The sequence below is a fragment of the Pipra filicauda genome, unplaced genomic scaffold, assembly GCF_003945595.2.
Source record: "Pipra filicauda isolate LSUMZ 115617 unplaced genomic scaffold, ASM394559v2 scaffold233_size1220752_pilon, whole genome shotgun sequence".
NCBI classification, from domain to species: Eukaryota; Metazoa; Chordata; class Aves; order Passeriformes; family Pipridae; genus Pipra; species Pipra filicauda.
This window is the reverse complement of record NW_024104347.1, coordinates 666,598-687,984: the sequence shown is the minus strand read 5'-3', so window position 1 is coordinate 687,984 and position 21,387 is coordinate 666,598. Positions and strand designations below refer to the sequence as shown.

The window sequence follows — 21,387 nt, the reverse complement described above, 5'->3', positions numbered from 1 at the left end:
CCCTAGTGTGACAGGCATGGGAAAAGACCCTTTCTTCCAGTCTTTGCACAGATCTGATGCCTAAATCCTGGCTTGAGAAGAAAACTCTGCCGTATTTTCTACTATGTTAATCCCTGAATTTTCAACAGTCCATTTCTAAGACTCTGTTAGTTTCTAACTTCACACATTTATTTACATGCCTCTTATTCCCACTTTTATGTCTTCTCAATACCTGGCCATTGTGGCAAGCATTCATCTTTCCCAAAGCTCTTTTAAATTTAACCTTCACCCATGTTATGTGACAAAGAAGTATATTTATGCTTTTTCTGAATAGTTTAGTATTATTTATTATGCTGCTGTCCTTTCCTGGATTGAAACATCTAGCCATGTCAAGGTTAGCCATCAGTTCATCGCACAATAGAGAAGACAGAAGGATACCTTTCAATTCTGCATCAGCTAATCACTTGGCATACCAACAAAGGCATAACTTGGTACCATTTCACTCCCTTCTCTTGTCTGGGACAATGTCATCCAGTTGAAGACCTGTCCTATGTAGTTAATAAATGGATAAGCCTGTTGACATGCAAAACAAATCAGGTCTCTATCTGCAAAAGAAAACTTTCAGAGTAGGATGACCTCTGACAGGAAGAAGCACAAGAGCAACATCCTCTAAACACAATAATAAACTTACACATAAATTCTCTTGTCACATGAACAAATCAATAGCAATACTAACCAAGAATACCAGTAGCATGAAAATAAAGTATGTTAGTGAACAAATGGACTGCAAAATGAAGTACAGGGAAGGTTAAAAAAAAAAAAGTCTTCTGTTATCATTTAAACATCCTACCTCTTTCCCTGAACACTTTAACTGGCAATCACCTACCAAAATTCATCCTTGGAAGTTCTGGCAAAGATGGGGTGTGGACTGGATTCAGAGGCACTGGTTTTATCACTCCATCTTCCAGTTCCACTCAGATGACACAACAGTGAAAACTGTCCACCTCAGTTATATCACTGCTGTCATCAATAAGGCTAGTGGCAGAACAATGGTTTCAGTTCTGGCAGTGTGAACCAACCTCAGGAATTGAGGCTGAATTTGAATTGGAAATGGAGAAATGTATTTCTTGTACCTCCCACGTATGTTACAGATGTGCACCAAACGTAAAGTCCCGGAATGAGATCCTTGTGCCAAGGACAGAATTCTCATTGACTTCACTAACTTTGCAGCCCTAAGTTACAAAAGTAAGCAACAAGTGAAAAATCTTTTGCTTGTTAACCCAGACCGTTCAGCTTTTCAGTATGATCTCAACTGTAAAATACACAGCCATCATATTCAAACCCCTTCTCTTTCTGGTATATCAAGCAAAATACTGTTCAACTGCATTTGGAAGATAAACCATGTCTCGAATAATTCAGTGTGCCCTCTCGTCTTATCTCTCTCCAAATTCCAAGATGCAGTAGTACCTCCTAAATCCTGCTCCTGGGAACATGACACAACTGCTCCCTAGCTGCTGGGACAATTCTGGAGGATATTCCCTCCCCCTGCAATGAAGGGAACTCCAGCACACACCACTACTCAGCCCAGGGACAGCTACAGCCACAACAGAAAACCAGTTAGAACACATCCTTAGAAAGAGAATGTGCCCTACAACACCCTATTGTTTCCAGCATAGTAATTGCAGTGAACAAAACTGGGATGGGAAGACGAGAGATCCTAGAGATAGGAAAGATTCTAGAGAACTGCATGAACAGACATATTTCTGGAGGCATTTCAGTAAATGCTGTCTTGAATACCTAAAACTGTTTTAAATTACTGGTAGTTTTACACTGAGGACACCTGGATCCTTAATTACAATTGAAGGACTAATGTATCAACTGGTAAAGTCTCCTTTGGATCATTTTATCCCCCAGATTTCTCTGAAAGCAATGTACAATCAGATTTTTTCTTTTTTTTTACCTCACAGAAGTGCAAGTACGGCCTTAAATTAGAAGACTATCCTTCAGAGGAGAACTTTTTCAGATGAATGGCCTTTGGTCCTGTGAGAATAGGTGTGATGTTGTCGGTTGTGACACCCAATTACATCAGGTCTCATGCTGAATGGAGCCCAAATTAAGATCATGAATATAAACATGTCTTTCACTGTGTTTGTTGTTTGTTTAGCTGTGCAGTCACATCACCATCAACTGTCTGTGTGCTGTCTGTGAGCACAGAACATTGAATCCCTCTCTATTCTTCTTCACTTTATGTCTCTATCAAGAAAAAAAAAAGAATAAAAAATCTTGAATAAAAACTACAGTGATTTATCTTATGAAAACAATGGTGCTCTGGTCTAAATTACAGAGATACAGGCATATTATATTTTCAGTGCAGTCCTGTTTTTGCTTTAAGTTTTTATCATAACAATAGTAGAAAATGTGTCATAAGTTTCAATGCAAACAAACATTATTTCAAAGAGTGCAAACAGACAAGGAAGACAGGATAAGAGGTAAGAAAGAAGTATTGCCCTAAATTTAAAGGGTTCCAATGGATAAAAGGCTTAAGCCAATATCCACTAGTATCAACAACAATATGGTGTCAGTGACTATCATTTAACAATGTATTTTAGACAAACAAAACTTCTGGATGAGAACCTCTCTGTTTTTTAAGAACATCCAGTCAACAATATCTATAACTCATGCGGTAGTAACGACCCCATTGAGTGTCTGACAGTGGTTTTTAAGCACAGCAAACAGCGCTCTAGCAAATTATCAATTTGGGGTCACTGGATACTGTTTATCTACATTTTCTCTCTAGCTTTAAAGGGTTTTGTGGATTCTGCTATTTTAAATTTAAGAGCCAGTTTATTTTGTTCAGTTTGGATGTGTGCTGTGTTTTGGTACTGTATGAAATGGCTCCACAGTACTTAGCAAAAACAAGGGTTTCAAGAACACCACACTAAACTGAACAGGCATCTTAAAGCAACAGATTTGCTTTATTTGTACTCATTTATTTTTTCTTTCTTTTCTTTGTTTTTTCTTCCACAACTAACAAAAATGCTGTTGTTCAAGGAAGCATAGGATACAAGACAGCAAAAGCTTTGCTAAGCCATCAGTTTCAACTTCCCCTGATGATAGACTCCAATTGCTTGTTAGTGCTGCAGTTTGACATCTGAAGACATTCAACTGCCTCCCCTGAGCAGTGTTTTAATCTCTTCCCAACCAACCCACCTGTAACAACAAAAGCAATTAACTTCAGTGCCTCCCTGAACTGTATAGCCTGACTTCCACCAGGATCAAGAACTTGGAAAGGGAAATTATTGGTGCTGCCTGTAGGCAGAAACAAACAGAATGAACGGCTGAAGCCAGATAAGATGCTCCTCCATGCAGCCCTCAGGGACCACAGCTCCCTCCTTGTACAGTGCTCTTCTCCAAGGAACCAGCTGCTGTCACAGGGAGCATCACTCAGCAAACTGACTCCTAAATTGACTTATGATGCAAATGCAGAAGTCGATGCTTGTACAGCCAACCCTCCAAACCCAGAAATCACACAACTCCCACTAGGACAACTGCTGCTTGCTTCAGGATATTGCCTAACATCTGACTGCCATCCGGCATCCATCACAACAGCTTTCCAATGCCACCTTTCCAAACTCACAGTCTTTACCAGCAGCAGGTCCATGAAAGAACTTGACACCTATAGAAGGAAAGTAAACACACGAGGTATGAGTACCTTCCCTTATTTCTTATTCTCAGAAGATATACATAGCAGCTTATGAAGAATTTTAGAGCTCAAGAACTCATGTTAGATTTAAAGAAACTGCTGAAAATTCACTTAAATGTTTCACTGCAAATTAAGGGTCTTGGAATTCTGCACACTCTACATAATCTTAAAAAATGGGGCTTGGGTTCCTGAGCAACTTGGCCATTTCTGAAAATTTTACCCATGACCATTGTTAATTCCCCTAAACATTAAACTGCAGAAACCACTCCCAAAACCAAGTCTGGGAAACAAATTTGCAGTCGCTCAGGGTAGCTCAATACTTAGCCTATTGAGTCACCACAGTGACCACAGAACGGATGGATTATATGGTTCTAATAGGTCAGACAGCACTGTTTTTTCCTTTACAATCACACACCCTAAAACAACTAAGAAGTAGTTAACTCAGATACGCGTGCCCACACTCTGCTTATTTTGAAAAGTCGTCACCTCTTCTCCAGATGCATATTGTTATATTTGCACCTGACCTTGAGCTGCTACTCTTCAGTCAAGGACAGGGATTGGCACATGCAAGCATACAGTCTGCCAGGATGAGATGTATTTCTCTAAACACAGCTTTGTCGCTCCTCTATCATACTAGCAGTTACATTTTTTAAGACAATAACTATAACAATCTCAAATACACAAGCATCATAATGTGCTGAGCACTCTGCAATGGGCCATGGAGGTTACTGCTAAAATACACTCATAGAAGGAAAAAAAAAAAGGCATCTTCTTCCTCCTACTGACTTTTCTGAGCACATGGAAATTTTTTTTTTCCCACTATCACATTTCTCATAGGACAATCTGTTACTAGGCCTCCCCTGAAAATCATTCTGTAGAAAATAGGATGGAAGATAAGTGTGAAACTGTGAATACAGCATGTGATAAGTAACACTCCAGCCCTCAAACACCATCTACATTACTTCTGCTCTGCTCCTCAATTCATGTTTTTCTTTCTTTATAACTGAGCATTAACACCTGTTGAGTGGCTTCACCACACCTCTTGCTCTGTTTCTCCAAGAAAATAAAGGTGATGGATGACATGAAGTTCTGGCCATAATGCAGTCAGTAGGATTTTTTGTTTAGACCTTTTTGAGCCAGGATTTTTCACCAGTTTGCAGTGATGTCATATTCAAATCTAAAACATTAGAAGCTACCTTAAAAAGAAACACTTTTGCCCCAACAGCAAATCGTGCTGATGACTATTACCTATTTTGTGAAGTGTCCTGAGTTGGTGGCCAACAGAGGATTGAACAAGAGTGAAGAAGGTTTAATATCCAGAGAGCACAAAAGGAAGTAACTCCATGTAATAGGCAATAAAGGATTAAAAAACACATCCTGTGTTTAACAGATAACATGAATGCATCTTTCTCTCAAGAGCTCTAGGGAACTGTTTCAAGTGTTCTCCTTTCACGTTATACAGTAACCCTACTGGCACGACCACTTCCAAACAGGAAATGGTGCAAACTACTCAATGAAAACTGGTCTGTTTTCTTTTTTCCTCTCCTGCTATCAGCTGAACACTACACAAAACCATAACACTGTCCCTGCCCTCCTTGTCTATTCTCAAAAATTTGATCCTGAAGGGGAAAAAAGCAGCAGAGTAAGGCACACTGGAGAAAACATAAGAAGCAGAGTGTAGATAAGGCTGGGTCTGTAAAAGAAGTGAAAAAGAAAGTTTAGTAATTACTCCAACTGGAACAAGTTTCCTCTAAAAAGCTCAGCCTAGGATCACTACTGGAAGTTTTTACACTCTAAGCCAGAGTATCAGCAGCCAACTGTATGATCCAAAGAAACACCCACTTGACAAACTGGCTGAAACTACCATCAAAGACCTCTTTAATGAACTGGCTCTGCTTTGTCATCTGGCAAATGAGGTGTGTGCTCAGGTGGCAGGTGGTACACTGCACCTGGACAATGGGGAGCCAATGTGGTCACTGCACCTCGGGTGCTCTTCAATGACTAACGAGCAAAGAAGTGATGTTAATGAAGCAACACTTGGATGTTTACCTTATGGATACTTTTCTGAGGTTGATGTAGGTATGTTTTACTGGGTTGATGTAGGTATGAAAACGTCACATAGCAAATGACATGAATTTGAAACATATATCTACAATAAAAACTGAAAGTTTCATATTTTCCTGCAGTTACGAGCCTACAAGCCATTCCACACAGGCAAATCTTTGTGTCCCCGATTAACCTCAGTCAATAACTCAAACAGGGCTGCGTCCGATTAATGCTCACATTCACAATCTTCAGAAAATGCTTTGTAGAAAAATGTGGTTGTTGGCCAACCCTGACTGCTGCACAAAAGTTGCATGTGATAGAAGCAAAATGTGAGAATTTAAACCAAGATTTCCTTAGAGACCAGGATTATTTTTCTTGTTGATTTTGTAGTCTATACCTCAGTGTAATAACCCCTGTTTTTGTCAAGGTCAAAGCAGAGTGGGGGAGAGGTTATTATTCAAGACAGGATACATCTCTGTGTCTCTAACTTCTGAAGGCTTCAGTTTATGACTCATTGTGTCTACAGTGAAACAAAGATGTGATCACAATTCCAGACCCAATCCAACACACACTGAAATCAATGGCAGACTTTCAGTTGGCTTCAATGGAAGCCCTGGGAAGGGTCATGCCCCGAGCAGACACTAGCTGCACACATAACAAAACCCCTCTCCTGTTTTGGATGGCAGAAAACACAGTCAGCATGGAAACACTGGGGATCCCTGAGGTCAGAAACTGTCTACAACAAAAAACTAATACAGGAAAAAACAACAGAGGAATGCTTCAAGTGCATCTTACTGCACTCTGCCTCTTTCTAGTCCTATCAGCCCAGAAAAAAACTGAATCCAGAGCAAATATTTATCAAAAATGCAAAAAGGTAAGATCTTGGCAAGAAATAAAATCTGGCCCAGAGTAGAAAATGTAGAATAATTATTCAATCTTAAAATAAAATTTTCAAATAAAAGCTTGAAGAAATTAATTCAGTACAATTTAGATTCTAGAAACGACTTGCATTGGACTTTGTAGCTCAGTTTCATGCTTGTCAAACACGAAGGTCAACCTAGGACTTGTAGAAGAAGGGGACCATGAGCACCCCTTGGCCAGTGTCAGACTCTACGCCATATTTTAGCAGAACACCAGCAAACATCTGCATGTTGTTTTTAACATTCTTCATATGGTTCCTATATGAAAACAGTGATAAAAAAACTGATGAGGGAAAGATTAGCTTGAAAATGAAGCATATAAAACAGTTTTAAGAGTGACAGGGGATTTGTAAAGAAAGGATCACAGAAGAACATTTGAAAAGGCTAAAACAATTACTATGTGATGTTGGTAAGAAACTGATTGTCAGGAAAAAAAGGCAGCAGCAAAAAAGAATATTGATCTTTCAACAGCAGAGATCATTTAGTTTGGATGATACAGCATTTGTAGGCCCATCTTTACTTTGGCTTACACATCCCCGGAACTTTTGGACTATTATTTGAATAATTTGTAGGTGGGAGAGGCGGAGGTACAGGCAGACTGGCTACTCTCACACTGGCAGGCATGTCTTGACATGTTGTCTGAAAGTCATTGACCCTCAGTAGGCAGAAATGTCTCACTCAGGAAGGCCTCTCTGGTCTGATTATTTCTTCTACCCAACCTGAGCTTGGTAGGTTGAGGAGGAAAAAAAGAGGCTCTTCTTCAGTTAGCTTTTTTCTACGCTTGTTCATCAGCAAAACAAGAAATGCACAATGACACAGGGATTTGGGGGGATTACTTGTGGTCTTAATAGATACATCCTGTATAAATGAAGAACAATGAGGTCCTGCAGGGCTGTGTGGTGTGAATGAATACACTGTATCACAGATAGCAGATGCATCCTGACACCTTGGCACTCAAGGACCAAGAGCGTCCAGAAAACTTGTAAAATGTTAGCAAGTTACTGAGCTAGAATCTTTCCCCTCCTCCCATGACATTATTCACGTTTGAGTATAATCTCTTCATTCTACCTCCTGATATGCGTTATACTTCACATTTTGGGCTTCATTTTTGGTTTTGCACTTAAAAGACAAAATAGCTGGGAGGGGGGAATATCTCTGAAGGTAAAAAGCTGACACTTGATCATAAATCTCTTTATGTACAGATGTACAGAGGACGGATTTAAGTCATGTTGATGACAGATTTTCTACCACCAGTTATTCCCAGTACGCAGGTGCCTTCCCTCCGGCATTCCCCGTGCTCCCCCGTCTCACGCAGGGGAGGTGCCGCCCGCAACGCTGGGGACCCAGGGAGATCCCCTCCCTCCCGGCTCCACATCACCCCACACCCCCGGGAGCCGCCTCCGGGCTCTGTGCCGACCATCCCCGCCCAGCCGGGCCGCCTCGGCCCGGCCCGGCCGCAAGGTCCCGGCGCCGCCACCTACTTCTTGCAGGGGATGAGCGCCTTCTTCTCCTCCAGGATGCGGAGGCGCTGGTTGGGGCCATCGTAGGAGACGGCGGCCCGCGTGTTGCGGCCCGAGCCGTGCTCGTAGAACACGGTGCGCCCTTCCCACTGCCGCGGCGCCTGGCACGGCTTGGCCCCCGCCGCCGCCGCCGCGCCACCCCGCAGCAGGAGGACGCCCAGCAGCAGCAGCAGCAGCGGCAGCGGCCCCGGCCGCAGCTGCCGCCCGCCCGCCGCCCGCGCCATGCTCCGCGCTCCGCTCCGCACTCGGCCGCCCCGCACGGCGCGCAGGCGGGCGGGCAGGCTCTGCCGGGGGGGGCGGGGGCGGCCCGCCTCCAAACCCGCATCACCTCGGAGGAGACGGGAGGCTGCTGCGCCAGCTGCCGTGTACAAGCGCAGGAGGCAGCAGGGCGACAGGAGACGGGCTACCCGGACCCTCGCCCGCCCACGCCTCCCTCCCCGCACCCGGGAGGGTCTGCGCACCCTGGCTATGCCCACTGTGGGGTGCCCAGAGGGGCAGCTGCGAGGCCCAAGCACCGGGCATTCTGTGCGGGCTTGGGGAGGGAGGGGATACACGAACAAGTGGGACCTGCTGGGTCAAACTGCTTTAATGTTGTCTTCAACGGGGGAATTTCAATGGCTCCGCACGGGCAGCCAGTGTCGCAAAGCACATGCATTCCTTCACCTCCCACTGCCCTCTCAGGTTTATCAGCTGTTGTTTCCTGCCCGCTCTGGATGCGCTTTCCTCGCCCCCAAAGGGAGGGGGAAGCCTGTGCTCCACAGATGCTCCATCTCTGTAGCTCTGTTGCGTCTGCAAGGGGGAACACCGGTAGCACCGCTGTACTTGGCCGGGACAGGCCCGGGAGCTACTACCTCTGAGCTGTGCTGGGGCGCTCCCAGGCCACTGCGATAATCTGGCATGGAGTTAATCTTGTTTTCTCGGCAGGACCCTCAAAGACTGAGTAGCAGCATTTCCCCACAAGTGAAGAAAGGGCCTGTAGGTCTTTCCGTGGGGTGGGAGGTAGCCCCATGCCCCCGCGCGGGCACGCCACTGCGCTGCATCGGGGGCGCGTGGCCGTGGAGTACTAAGAAAAAAAAATTAAAAACCGCTTGGGAAAAGCCTGAAACCCCTTCTTCCACTCGAGTGCAGATGCGATTGGTGGGGGACAGAGGCGGGGGGAGCGGAGCGCGGGGCTGAGGGCCCCGCGGTGCCCCGGCCCCGCCGCCAGCTCCCGGCTCGACCGCAGCCTCTTCCCCTGTCCCGAGCAAACCGGGCAAGGAGCTACTACCCCGTCTGTCCGCCCGTCCGCTTCACTCCTTTCCCCGCCTGTGCCGAGTTCACAGAGGGAACTCTACAATTTCCTGGAGGCGCCGGGAACAGCCGCCGAGCTTCCTCAAGCCCGCAAAAAAGTTTCTTCTCCCTTGAGAAAAGGCGGCGTAAAGTTCAGCCCCGCGGGAGGGAGCTGAGGTCGCTACCGTCGCTTTCCCTCTCCCCGCTCCGGAGCGCAGAGCCCCGCGGCAGAACCGTGTGGTTTGGGTTTCCGTCCCCTCCGCCCCTCCTTCCACCTGAAGAAATTTATGACACAGATGAAAACTGAAACGGAGCTGGAGCCGCGGCCGAGAGACGCAGTGATGTCGCCGGGGGATTAAACGGGGTGGAGGTGATGTCACCGTGCCTGCACAGCAAAACGCACACGCACACGCACACCCCCCCCGGAGGAGCGGGGCTGCCAAGGGAGCGCGATCGGCCCCACGTCACTCGTGCCACCGGTATAAATGCGGTCCCGCGATGTCCATGGCTGTCGGCGCGGCGGCTCCCGCGACTTGACTGCAGCCGGGCACCGGGAGACAGCGCCGCTCCGCGCCCTTCGGCCGCCGGGACCCGCGGGGCGGCGGCGTGCGGCGGCGGAGAGGGACAAGGAGGAGGAGGAGGAGGAGGAAGAGGAGAAGGATGCTGCGCGCCTTGGTGGCAGTGTCCCTGTGGCTGCGGGTGAGCCCGCGGGCGCAGGGCGCGCCGTGCGAGGCGGTGCGCATCCCCATGTGCCGCTCCATGCCCTGGAACATCACCCGCATGCCCAATCACCTCCACCACAGCACCCAGGAAAACGCCGTCCTCGCCATCGAACAGTACGAGGAACTGGTGGCCACTGGCTGCAGCCCGGTCCTGCCCTTCTTCCTCTGCGCCATGTACGCCCCCATCTGCACCCTGGAGTTCCTCTACGACCCCATCAAGCCGTGCCGCTCCGTCTGCCAGCGCGCCCGCGACGGCTGCGAGCCCATCATGCGCCGCTACAACCACAGCTGGCCCGAGAGCCTGGCTTGCGACGATCTCCCCGTCTACGACCGCGGTGTCTGCATCTCCCCAGAGGCCATAGTCACCGACCTGCCGGAGGGTGAGCACCCTGGGAGCAGCGGGAGGGCAGACCCCCTGTACCCCCGCAGTGTGTGTGTGTGTGTGTGTGTGGCTGCGGGACCCCTACGCCTCAGTCCCGGAGCCTTTCCTGCCAGTTTTCATTCCCTGACGCACCTCTGTTTGCAGATGTGAAGTGGACGGACTTCACGCAGGGCATGATGCTGCCGGACAGACCCCTGGAGCCCGACTGCAGGAGCCGTAGCCAGGGTGAGCCTTGGGCGACCCCCCCACCTCCCCCTCCCCGGAGACAGGCTCCCTCTGACACCCCTCAACCATTTTCCCTTCTCTTCCTTTGAAGAGCGGTGCAGGTGCAAAAAGACAAAGCCTACGCTGTCAAACTACCTGGCCAAGAACTACAGCTACAGTAAGTGCATGGGGGAAAATGCTTCATTTTGCCTATCCCACACCCTCTTTGTGTCCCCTGCAAGCCAGGCAGCTCCTTGTGGATGCTTCACCCACACCATGGCCCATCCAGCAAGCGTGGCACAAGTAGACCACTCCTCCACAGCCTTTTCAAGTGGGTTTTTGCCGGGGGACAACTAGCTGTCCTCTTCCAAAGCCCACCTATAACACACACCACGTGCAGGCAGCAGTAGTAATTGTGCAGGTGATGGCGTGTTTCTGATAAAAGCAGTGAAGCATTGGTAATGTGCACTGACATCAACAGGTTGTTCTGCAGAAAGAGTGCTTGCTACTGTGAAGGTCACTCTAGTAAGCGCAGTTGCGTCTAATATGAGCACTTGCTGTTTGGCCAGCTCCTGTTTTCATCCAGCAGGTAGAATAAACAGATATTTGCCACCTAAATAAAACATGTAAAATAAATGAACAAAATATGAATAAAACTGTAGCAAAATAAAAAGTTTTTAAAATTCATATATGCTTTTACTTACTAGCCAGAGCTCTGTCTGGTGCAGAATTGTTAGAGATTAAGTGAATTCAGTGACAATTTGCACCATCCAACCAAGGAGTTGACTGATAGTTTTATTATATGTTGCATGACATATTGGCCATACAAATAAGTATTTACCCCTCTTCCCCCTTGACTCTGCCCCCCCTTTGGTTTTCTGATAGTGTGAGTCAGGAAGAACTCTATTTAAGATTAGATAAATGCCAGATTAATCACCCATAATGTCAACAGAAAACCCCTATTAACTATGATTTTAATATGCAGTATTGTATTTTGCACTTTATGGGCTTTTCCTCAGGTGGCAGTTTTTTCTTTGAGGCATATTCACTTCTGCAGTAGAGTTATTATAACCATTCAATTCCTATTTATTTGATATCAAATGAAAGTAAGTTTGTAGTTATTTGCTTTGTTAGAATGGAAAAAAAGTCCAAACCCCAGTTTGGTGGGAAAAATCAAACTAAATATCTAACTTGGGTAGTTGTACAGTTTTTTTGGTTTTTTTGTTATAGCATTTTGGTGCATTTATATGACATATTCTTTTTATATAATTCCTTGATCTGTCTCAGTACATAGGAATATGTTTAGGTGGGACAATGAACTTCGGCAGTTGTCTGAAATATATGAAAAAGCAGTGATATAAAATGACTGTTTGAAAATGAAAGTCAAGTGTTAGTCATATACATTCTGATTTCAGTACCTTCAGTGGGAGTGTTCCTTGAATAAAGCCTATAGATTGGGGTCCAAAATTTAATTCCATTGAATATGTGAAATCAAGATTTTGTTTTTGAGAGATAAATTTTTATTCAGCCTCCTCTGAAATAAATAGACTTGTTTATATGGAAAATTAATTGAGAGACAAGACAACACTGAACAAGTTGAAAATCGGGTTTTTTTCTCAAATCCTTTAAAATAATACATCCTGACAAATTGTATTTCTAGCTAGTCAGAACTTGGTTTCCAATCAAACTTCAAAAGGGATTGTGAATCTCCAAAACTTGTATTTCTCGTGTGTTTTGCGTGTGTTATACATGTCCTGATAAAAGTAGCACAAGACCCCAGACCACATTAAAAATGCTGGTCTCCTGTTTTCTATATGTGAAGTTTATTACAAATTTTATGAAGTTCATTTGAAGGCTTTTGACCTGGTGGCTGGCAGGGGCAGCATTGATGCAGGCTGACCACACTGTGGTCCCTACAATTCTTATGCTTCTTTCACTGATGAATTTTTGGATATTAGGACCTTGGTTTTGACCTTTCCTGGAGACAATGTCCTTCATGTAAAAATTGCACTTCAATTTTCTAATCTGATATTTCTCACAAGAGAGAAGGGATGAAATGTTGCCGTGGTGGGTACTGCCAGGGATCATCTCAGAGCAATCTACACAGTTTCACCTTACATTCATCCAAACATGGAGTTTTCCTCAATGAAAGGTAAAAATATAAATGATTCTGTATTCAGAGTCAGAAGAAGCTGTTTCAGTATCTGGTTTATATGAGGATCTCACTACTGATGGATAATCCAAAGGCAAAAGATGAAAAAAAAGTATAGATTGAGTAAATTGTCACAATCCTAAGCCTCTTACTTTTTTGATGACTTGTTTCAAACCTTCCCTTCTTTCTTGTATTTAAGAAAAGACTATGGTTACTGATTGCCATCTGCAGGGAAATGATTTTGTTGTTGAAAAGACCGAATTCATGATAACTGTCTGTGAGGTAAATTATTCATTATTAATCGGAAATAACCAGATGTGGCTATAGGGTGGGTCTGATGTATTCAAAGGGTTGTTCAAGTCTGAGTTGAAGGAGCTGTTCATGTGTGTGATTCCAGGCGAGATCGCTTGGCCTGGTCTGGCAAAGATTTAAGCACATGTTTAATTTCACAGTTGTCAGCAGTCCTACTGAAAATTAAATCAGGATCAGGCCTCTGTTATTCTAAGCCACTGCTCGTGCCCACACACGAAGTAGTAGTTCTAGTTTCACAACAGGAACAACAGCTTTCAATTTAATATGTTTTATTTTATTTTGAGATGTGTTTAAATTTCTAAGACCGTTTATTGTTCTCATGCATCTGTTTTCTGTTTTCAGTCATTCACGCTAAAGTAAAAAGTGTAGAAAGAGGGAACTGCAATGAGATAACAACTGTGGTTGAAGTCAAAGACATACTTAAATCTTCAACACCAATTCCTCTGTCCCAAGTGCCTCTTCTTACAAATTCCTCCTGCCAATGTCCACCTCTTCAACCGAAGCAGGATGTTCTCATCATGTGCTATGAGTGGCGCTCAAGGTGAGCCGTGGAGATGTGGTGTAGGAAAGTGTTATAGTTGGCTATGAGAGATTGGAAGGAGGATGAGCAAGGTTTCCTTCCTCATCATAAGCATGTTTTGCTGATAGTTTTTCTTAGGATAACTCATACATACACGTACGTGTTTTGATTACCTTCGCAATTGACTTTTTCCCCTTCATGAGTTTCAGCTCTGTGCCACAAATGTGCTTACAAAACTTGGCTCACACATGGAGCATAATATCTAGTGGCATTAGGTGCTGACAGCATTTTGCTTAATGCATCATGCAGCAGTTTAGGTATCTCTAGCTCTTTAGGAGCGTTTTTCCAGGACCACTTTTCATTGGTATGAGCTGTTTCATGTGCTACAAGCCTAATGGTGGCTATAGATGATGGTCTGTGTTGGAAGAACCACATGGAAGGCATAGTTCTGCTTCACCGACCCCAGGGGAGTGGACAGGAGATGATATACATCTGATTGCCACAGAGCTGCGGGAGTCAGAGCCAGGCCTTCTCCACTGGCCTGTCCATTCTTTGGACCAATGCCATCAGAAACCACCCAGAGGGTGGTTGGGTGCTGGAAGAGACTCTCCAGGGCAGCGGTCACAGCACCAAGTCTGACAGAGTTCAAGAAGCATTTGGATGATACTCTCAGACACATGATGTGACTCTTGGGGAAGGTCCTGTGCAGGGCCAGGAGCTGGACTTGATGATCCTCTTGGGTCCCTTTAATTCATCATGTTCTGTGATTCTGTGATCCCACAGCTGTACTGGGACCAGCCAAAGCTGCAGCCACTGGAGCTCCAGCTCCCAGATGGCAGATGAAAAGCAAATACTCTCAGAGCAGCTTGCCAGTCCTGCTGTATGACTAAAATAAAAAACAAAACAAAACTAACGTTACTAGACCTTTCATCTGGCAGTCAGCCTAGCCCCAGGCATGGAAGGAAATCCAGCATGCTAGTCTGGAGGGCAAGGACTGATGAATCACAGCTCTTTTTTCTCTCTGGTTCCTTGAGGCAGAAGGGGACATCCCATCCCTGTTAGCACCCCAAGTGTACCAGTAGTAGCAGATGCAAGCAGGACAGGTTGTGGTGTGGTAGGTACTGTGTAGGCCTGTGTGCTGTGGGTCAGAGGCAAGGCTGGCTGCAAAATGTGCAGGCTGGTTTTGCATACGGTGATGTTAATGTTGATGGACCACACACACTTGTAAGGACCACAGAACATCTACACACAGGACATTATGTGGCATATCCATATTTGTAATTAGTTTTATGTTGATATTTCAAAAGCATTTTCCAGGTATTTCTAAAAGTTGCTGTCTGATATCTTATTACTTTAACCTTTTTTTTTTTTGGTGAGCTAACAAGCACAGCATTTTATTATTGCACAGCACTTTGCTGTATTTAACAAAGATTAAGCTAGAACCTTTTACTTGTGCTAGCCATTTTAGGGATACAAGCTCTGAGTCACGTAGAAGGACCATGACCTAGACTGTGATGGAGAAGCTCTGGGCTGCAGAGCTTTGTTGGAGAGGATTCTCTGGAGGCTGTCAGTAAAGGGAGATTTCAAAAGTCAAAGATCACAACCTGCATCTCCATTACTATGGAAAAACACACGATTTACTAAATATCTTGTGACTGTTTTTAAAGGTCATGGAGGTTTTTAATTTCATATAGTGTACTAAAATGGATTTGAAAAAGAAACATAAACTATTGGATGTGCTTCCTGTTGAACTCAGCGGCATGCAAACAGAAGGTTTTGAGTTACAGCAGTTTTTTAAAATGACAGAAGCAAAATGGGTGGAAGCTGTATCTCCGCTGAAGTCAATGGCAAAACACCTGTCAATAGTGTTAAGGTTTCACTCAATAATCTGACCTGAACAGAAGCTGCATCAAATGTACACCATGTTGTGGTTTCATTTATTACAATGTGGCTTTAGCTTCAATCCTATCTGTTAGTCCTCTAATATCTCCTCGGAAAGCAAAGGAAATGTATATCATGTTGATCTTGATTCTCCATGGCTTGCAGTCATGTTAGGCCTTTTATGTTTGGTCAAAGTGGATGCACCGTGGCTAACGACTCTGAGAGGCAGCATTTTGTGCTGTGTTTGAACTGCCAGGAGCAGCAAGACTATTCATGGGAACTGGAGGTCAGGCCCTGCTACACTGTGTAAACTTCTCCAGCCAGCAAAGTGCTGTGTGAAATTGTGTGCATTTGTAGTGATAGTTAGATGTGTCCAGCCAACACTGACGTCTAAGTAAAACCTTCCAGAATTTTAACGGAATTTATATTAGGGCATATTAAGGCCTGGTATATCAAACAAATAAACAACCAATCCAAGCCAAACCAAAACTTGTTTCTAGGTTGGTACTTAGAAGGTATGGCATCAGACTGCTTTAGAAGAAACTATTTTGTTCATTTCATAACACCTAGACTCAATGTTTTCATACAATAGCTACCCAGATTTCATTGGTAGGCAAGTATCACTACCCATACCTCTTCCAAATTCTCTTTAAAGCACTCATTAAGCATTTACTGTTGGAAACACATAATGCCATCCTCATGTATTTGTAGGTAGAAATGGATATGATTGTAAGTGATCGGACAATTATGTTACCATTTTTCAGCTGAACTGTATTAACTGGTGCATGTGAACCAGCCTCTTTTTTTTTTTTAATTCAGAAGTAAAATACAGTAGTTTAATCTACTCTTCACACAAACACACAGAGAAACACATAGCAGTCATAAGTGAAAATATATGTATATATATATTTCAGTAGTGTCATGGGATGTTACCCAACCCATCACTTTCTGTTAACAGCGATCAACAGGACAATTTTCCCCTGCAGGATAGCTGCAGGTGAGCACAAAGGGCCCTAAATGTTTCTCAGTACTAGCTGTGCACTGCAGTTTTGGCTGTAAAGTCTGATTTATTTTGAACACTATTTTCTGGTTTTACAGAGTTTAGAATAGAATGTTGGGAGTATCACTATAAACACGTAGAAATCCATTAGAAAGCATTTAGGGATGGAGAAAACTCTTTTTCTACCTATCATCCCTACATAGAAATTCTCCGTACCAGTATCTGTGGGTGCATTTCAACCTCAATCTGTGTTAAATCATCTGGAATGGCATCTCAGGAATCAAAATCAGAAATACCTGTAACTTGTGTTTATTTCTTAATTTTCAGGTTAATGCTTCTTGATGGATGTCTAGTTGAAAAATGGAAGGATCAACTAAACAGAAGATTTAAGGTAAATACAAGCAAAGAAAACAATGTTGATGTTCTTGATGGAAAGTTAAACAGCTTTGTTTTACTTCAGCATTGATTAACTTTTATGACTTTCAGATATCCATAACACATCTGGTTATTATTATTTTCACTTGAATATTTCCAGACCTCATAATTACATAACTGAAAATTTGAAAATTTTAGTCTTGCATTTTAGGGTATCTAAAATATTTTTCTATTTTATTTTTTATTTTATCTGGTTGGATGATCTTTATGTGAACTCTGGTTTATTACAATAATGACTCCAGGAATTTCTTTCATATCATTGCTAAGGTGGTAGTTGTCAGATAGGTGATATGCAGATGAGTATATAGTCCACATTAGGTAAGAAAGGAAGTTGAAATTCACTGCACTGGATTAATGACCTTTGGTGTATTAAAGATTGCAGGCTGGAGATAGAGACTTCTCACCAGGTACTCCCTACTAAAGGCCAATTGAAAGTATTGTACTCTGCGTTGGTGAGGCCACACCTTGAGTATTGTGTTCAGTTCTGGGCCCCTCAGTTCAGAAAGGATATTGAGGTGCTGGAGCGGGTCCAGAGAAGAGCAACAAGGCTGGTGAAGGGACTGGAGCATAAGTCCTATGGGGAGAGGCTGAGGGAGCTGGGGTTGTTTAGCCGGGAGAAGAGGAGGCTCAGAGGTGACCTCATCACCGTCTATAACTACCTGAAGGGAAGTTCCAGCCAGGTGGGGGTTGGTCTCTTCTCTCAGGCACTCAGCAATAGGACAAGGGGGCACGGGCTTAAGCTCCGCCAGGGGAAATTAAAGTTGGATATCAGGAGAAAATTCTTTACAGAGAGAGTAATCAGGCATTGGAATGGGCTGCCCAGAGAGGTGGTGGATTCACCATCCCTGTAGATTTTTAAACGCAGATTGGACGGGGCACTGAGTGCCATGATCTAGTAAATGGACTGGATTTGGACCAAGGGTTGGACTCGATGATCTCAGAGGTCTTTTCCAACCCAATTGATTCTATGATTCTATTCTATGATTCTATTGGGCATTATCTCTCTCTCTCTGGTATCAGGGAACACTGGAAGGAAAAGTCTATTCTATAGAGACCTGGGTGGCAGGTGCAGCAGATGTCCCTGCTTTTTGGGGCTTCAGGATATCACTTCATATCGCTCCTTACTTGTAAATTCGTCTTTATAATGGAAAGAGAATGTCTGACTCTTCCTCCCATTTTTAGAGATGGAAGAAAGTTATTTCTGGAATTCAGAAAAGGTTTCAGAGCATTGAGGACACGTGTATGTTTATTTTAGTTATAAGTTGATTGGCAAATGATGTAGGAATATTTAAGTAGAACCTTTTAGATTACAGACCAGCTTCTTGCAGGGAATTGTTTTTGATGCTTATATCATGCCATTTTCACTTACTTATATGACACCTATGTGTTGAAATGAAAACATGCTTTAAATCTTTAAAAAATAAATGCATGGCAATTGCAGAGGATACCATGTGGGATTCAGAAGAATATTGATATATGGCTCAGACTCTTTAAATCCCTTAGCTGTCTTTACCCTGTTACTGGTGCACAGTGTGTTTTATTTGTCTCCTTACACTGTTTTGTCATTTTTAATTGTACCTTGAAAGATCTTTGGGCATTCATTTTCAGACTGTCAAATAGATGCATGACTGCTAAACAAATTAGTTCTCAAAGCACATGTCATTTCCTCTGATATAAATAGTTTCATAAACTGAATCCTCATTTAAACATATTTGAGTGGGACACAACTAAACAAATGACTGCTGATAGTTCTTTTTTATAAAGATGCATAAAATGACCATGACTACACAAAGTGAGTATGGAGCTTGGTATCATAGTGTCTTCATTTTAATGTCCATCATTCATCTGTGAAGACTTTCATCCGACTTTTGCCTCAAGTTACCGCTTGAAATGGATGTTTTGAGCTGTCTGTGAACCACAGAAGACAGCTGTTAACATAACCACAACATGACTGGTCTCTTCTCTAGTGAGGACAAGAGTCTGAGTTGCAACAGGGTCAGTGCAGAGATACTAAACTGGGAAGCTGGAGAGCAATTCTCTTGCTCTGATCACTTGGGTAAACCCCCTGTCCTTAGGAGTTTCTATTGTTTGCCTTGTTTTCCTTAAAATAGGTATTTCTGTTCTTAGAGGTGAAAGACTGAAATCTCTGCTGTGGTGTTGTGGATCCCTCTACATTTTGGAGACCTAACCACTTAAACCCAACATAAAAACCTGTTTTCTAACCACTGCACTGTTGGGTTTTGAAAATCTGACAGCTCTTCTCTTTGGTGGGCTCATTGATCTAATTGCTTTTCAAAATTTCTCAGGGATGCTGCTGAATAAAGCTGCAGATGCATTATTCACAACTATGTCATTACAGCTCTGAACATTGTGATTTCAGTGGTCATTTCCAATACTTGTCCGTAACATAAGCTTGTTCATGCCACATCCTCTCCCCACCTCGGAAAAGCAGAACCAGAAGATAAGTACCACCTTCCCTTGTAGCTGTCTGCTTAGATATATATTGTGAAAAGATAATTTGATTTCTGCAGACTTTTCTGAGGAAAAATCAAGTAGCACATTCAGTAAGACAGTGAGGAAGGGACTTGCCAAGGAGTTCCAGTGTGCTGATCCTGGCATTTTGATGGCATGGTGCCACTTCCCATGGATTTCTGAAAAGGCACTTGCAGCATGCACACAAGACGAGCAGTTGTTATTTCCATCCATTGGTGTCATGGAAATTCCCTCCACCCAAGAACATGCATCATGTTCCCCTTGCAAATAATCACAACATGTTGACGTCAACAACCTTGCAGTATAGAGCACAAAACTGTTAAAAGCAGCACTAGTATCAGTGGTTTGGGATAGCATTAACTCATAATTATTTATGGTTATGTCCTTCCCTAACTCATCCTCTTTGCGTTCTGCATTTCTACAGAGATGGGAGCAGAGACTGCAAGAGCAAAAGCGGCGAACTGCCCGCAGTAAGAACCAGAATTCAGGACGCAGTGGTCAGACTGGAGCCCTGAAACCATCAACCAAGAATACCAGCCCACTGATCAGTGGCCCCAAAAAGGCCACTAAAATAAGACATGGCCAGAAAGAAATCAACCCTAAAAAAGTATGAGAGTGACATTTCCAAAAGGAAAGACTTTCCCTGCACGACAAGGGTCGCAATCTGGCTTGGTCAGCATGTTTTATTAATCTGGAACTCATTGACTTAAAAAATCATGTCACTTTCTACATAGACCTTTTTGCTGCACTTTACTGTTAAGAGGTTTGCTTCTCCTTTCAAGTCACTGTAAGCCATAGAGCATAGGTTTGCACTAATATGAGGTAGGCATATTCCAGCTGACTGAGCTTTATCTTTGGGCTCTGATTTGCAATTCTAGATAGAGCTAGCCTTGGCTGTCAGAGCTTTTGACTCCTTGTGGCAGTTGACTGCTCTGCTTCCCTGCCAAAAGTTGGAGAGCTGCATGGAGCATCTCTCCTCAGTAGGTGTAATAGTTAGTGAGTTAGTCTGTGAGTTAGCTCACCAGACACAGCGGCTGAGGAACAGCAGTGGGATGGTAACTTCTGGCAGACATCTCAGTGAGCAACTACTGGAGCTGAATCTATCCACTTTTTGGAATCATGGCCCTTGTTCAGAGTGTTCAAAAGCATAGTTTACCATTAAACATGTGGGTATGCATTATGTGATTATTTTTATGTGTGTGATGAAAATATGCTTACAGTGTTAGTATTTGATCTTGTGGGTTTGTGTAGGAAAAATGCATTGAAAGCACACATTTAATTTTTTATGGCACTTCAGGCTGGCTTCTGTTGTTCTAATTTCAAATATATTTAAGCATCTAATTGAAAAATCAATATTTTTTGAAAGGACAGATTAAAGTGAAGCAGATCTGTAGAAGTCTTAAAAGTAAAATTTACTTTTGCTGTAATATAGCCTTGTTATGAAAACTGGAATAGAAGCTTTATCCTAAACATAACTGACAGGTACTATACAGTATGAAGGAGAAGATAAGACTTCATGTGGCTCAGTAATCATGTGGATAATTTTTTATCACTTGACACCATATTTCTAATCTTTCTCTGATACCAAATAAATAAATAAATAAATAGCCCTTGTCACTACTAATGAACTTCTCAAAGCAACTCTCTCTCTGCGGTTTTGCTGATCAGAAAGTAACATTTACTCTGAAAAGGTCGACAGAAAAGGCAGATGCTTTTATTTATGCAGTAAGTTTACTGACTTAACATTTGCTGTATGAAGTATTAGAACAGAAAGGGGATATAAACCTAATCAACATAACTCCAAGATGGTATTTATGCTGTTCTTCCAAGGTGTACTTGGATGAGGCAG

The 21,387-nt window shown here is 43.5% G+C and overlaps 2 protein-coding genes across 2 annotated transcripts in view; one reads left to right on the top strand and one right to left on the bottom strand.

Annotated features, from left to right (window-relative positions):
• EPDR1 (ependymin related 1) overlaps window positions 1-8,407 on the bottom strand; it is a 31,161-nt gene extending 22,754 nt beyond the window's left edge. The window contains exon 1 of the mRNA XM_027729065.2: window positions 8,130-8,407. Coding sequence (XP_027584866.1) covers window positions 8,130-8,392 — 263 coding nt within the window. The 5' untranslated portion in view covers window positions 8,393-8,407. The remainder of the gene's footprint in view (window positions 1-8,129) is intronic.
• Window positions 8,408-9,591: 1,184 nt separating this feature from the next.
• On the top strand, window positions 9,592-21,162 carry SFRP4 (secreted frizzled related protein 4). Its single transcript, XM_027729085.2, has 6 exons — window positions 9,592-10,539; window positions 10,686-10,766; window positions 10,858-10,923; window positions 13,552-13,750; window positions 16,938-17,001; window positions 19,963-21,162. The coding sequence occupies exons 1-6, from the start codon at window positions 10,098-10,100 to the stop codon at window positions 20,149-20,151; spliced, it is 1,041 nt and encodes a 346-aa protein (XP_027584886.1). The 5' UTR covers window positions 9,592-10,097; the 3' UTR covers window positions 20,152-21,162.
• The last annotated feature ends 225 nt before the right edge of the window (window positions 21,163-21,387 follow it).

Excerpts from the sequence above, each read along its gene's own strand:
- SFRP4 (XM_027729085.2), top strand. The coding sequence starts at position 10,098 with ATGCTGCGCGCCTTGGTGGCAGTGTCCCTGTGGCTGCGGGTGAGCCCG. Across the intron at positions 10,924-13,551 it reads GGCCAAGAACTACAGCTACA|TCATTCACGCTAAAGTAAAA; the intron begins GTAAGTGCATGG and ends TTCTGTTTTCAG. Across the intron at positions 17,002-19,962 it reads AACTAAACAGAAGATTTAAG|AGATGGGAGCAGAGACTGCA; the intron begins GTAAATACAAGC and ends GCATTTCTACAG.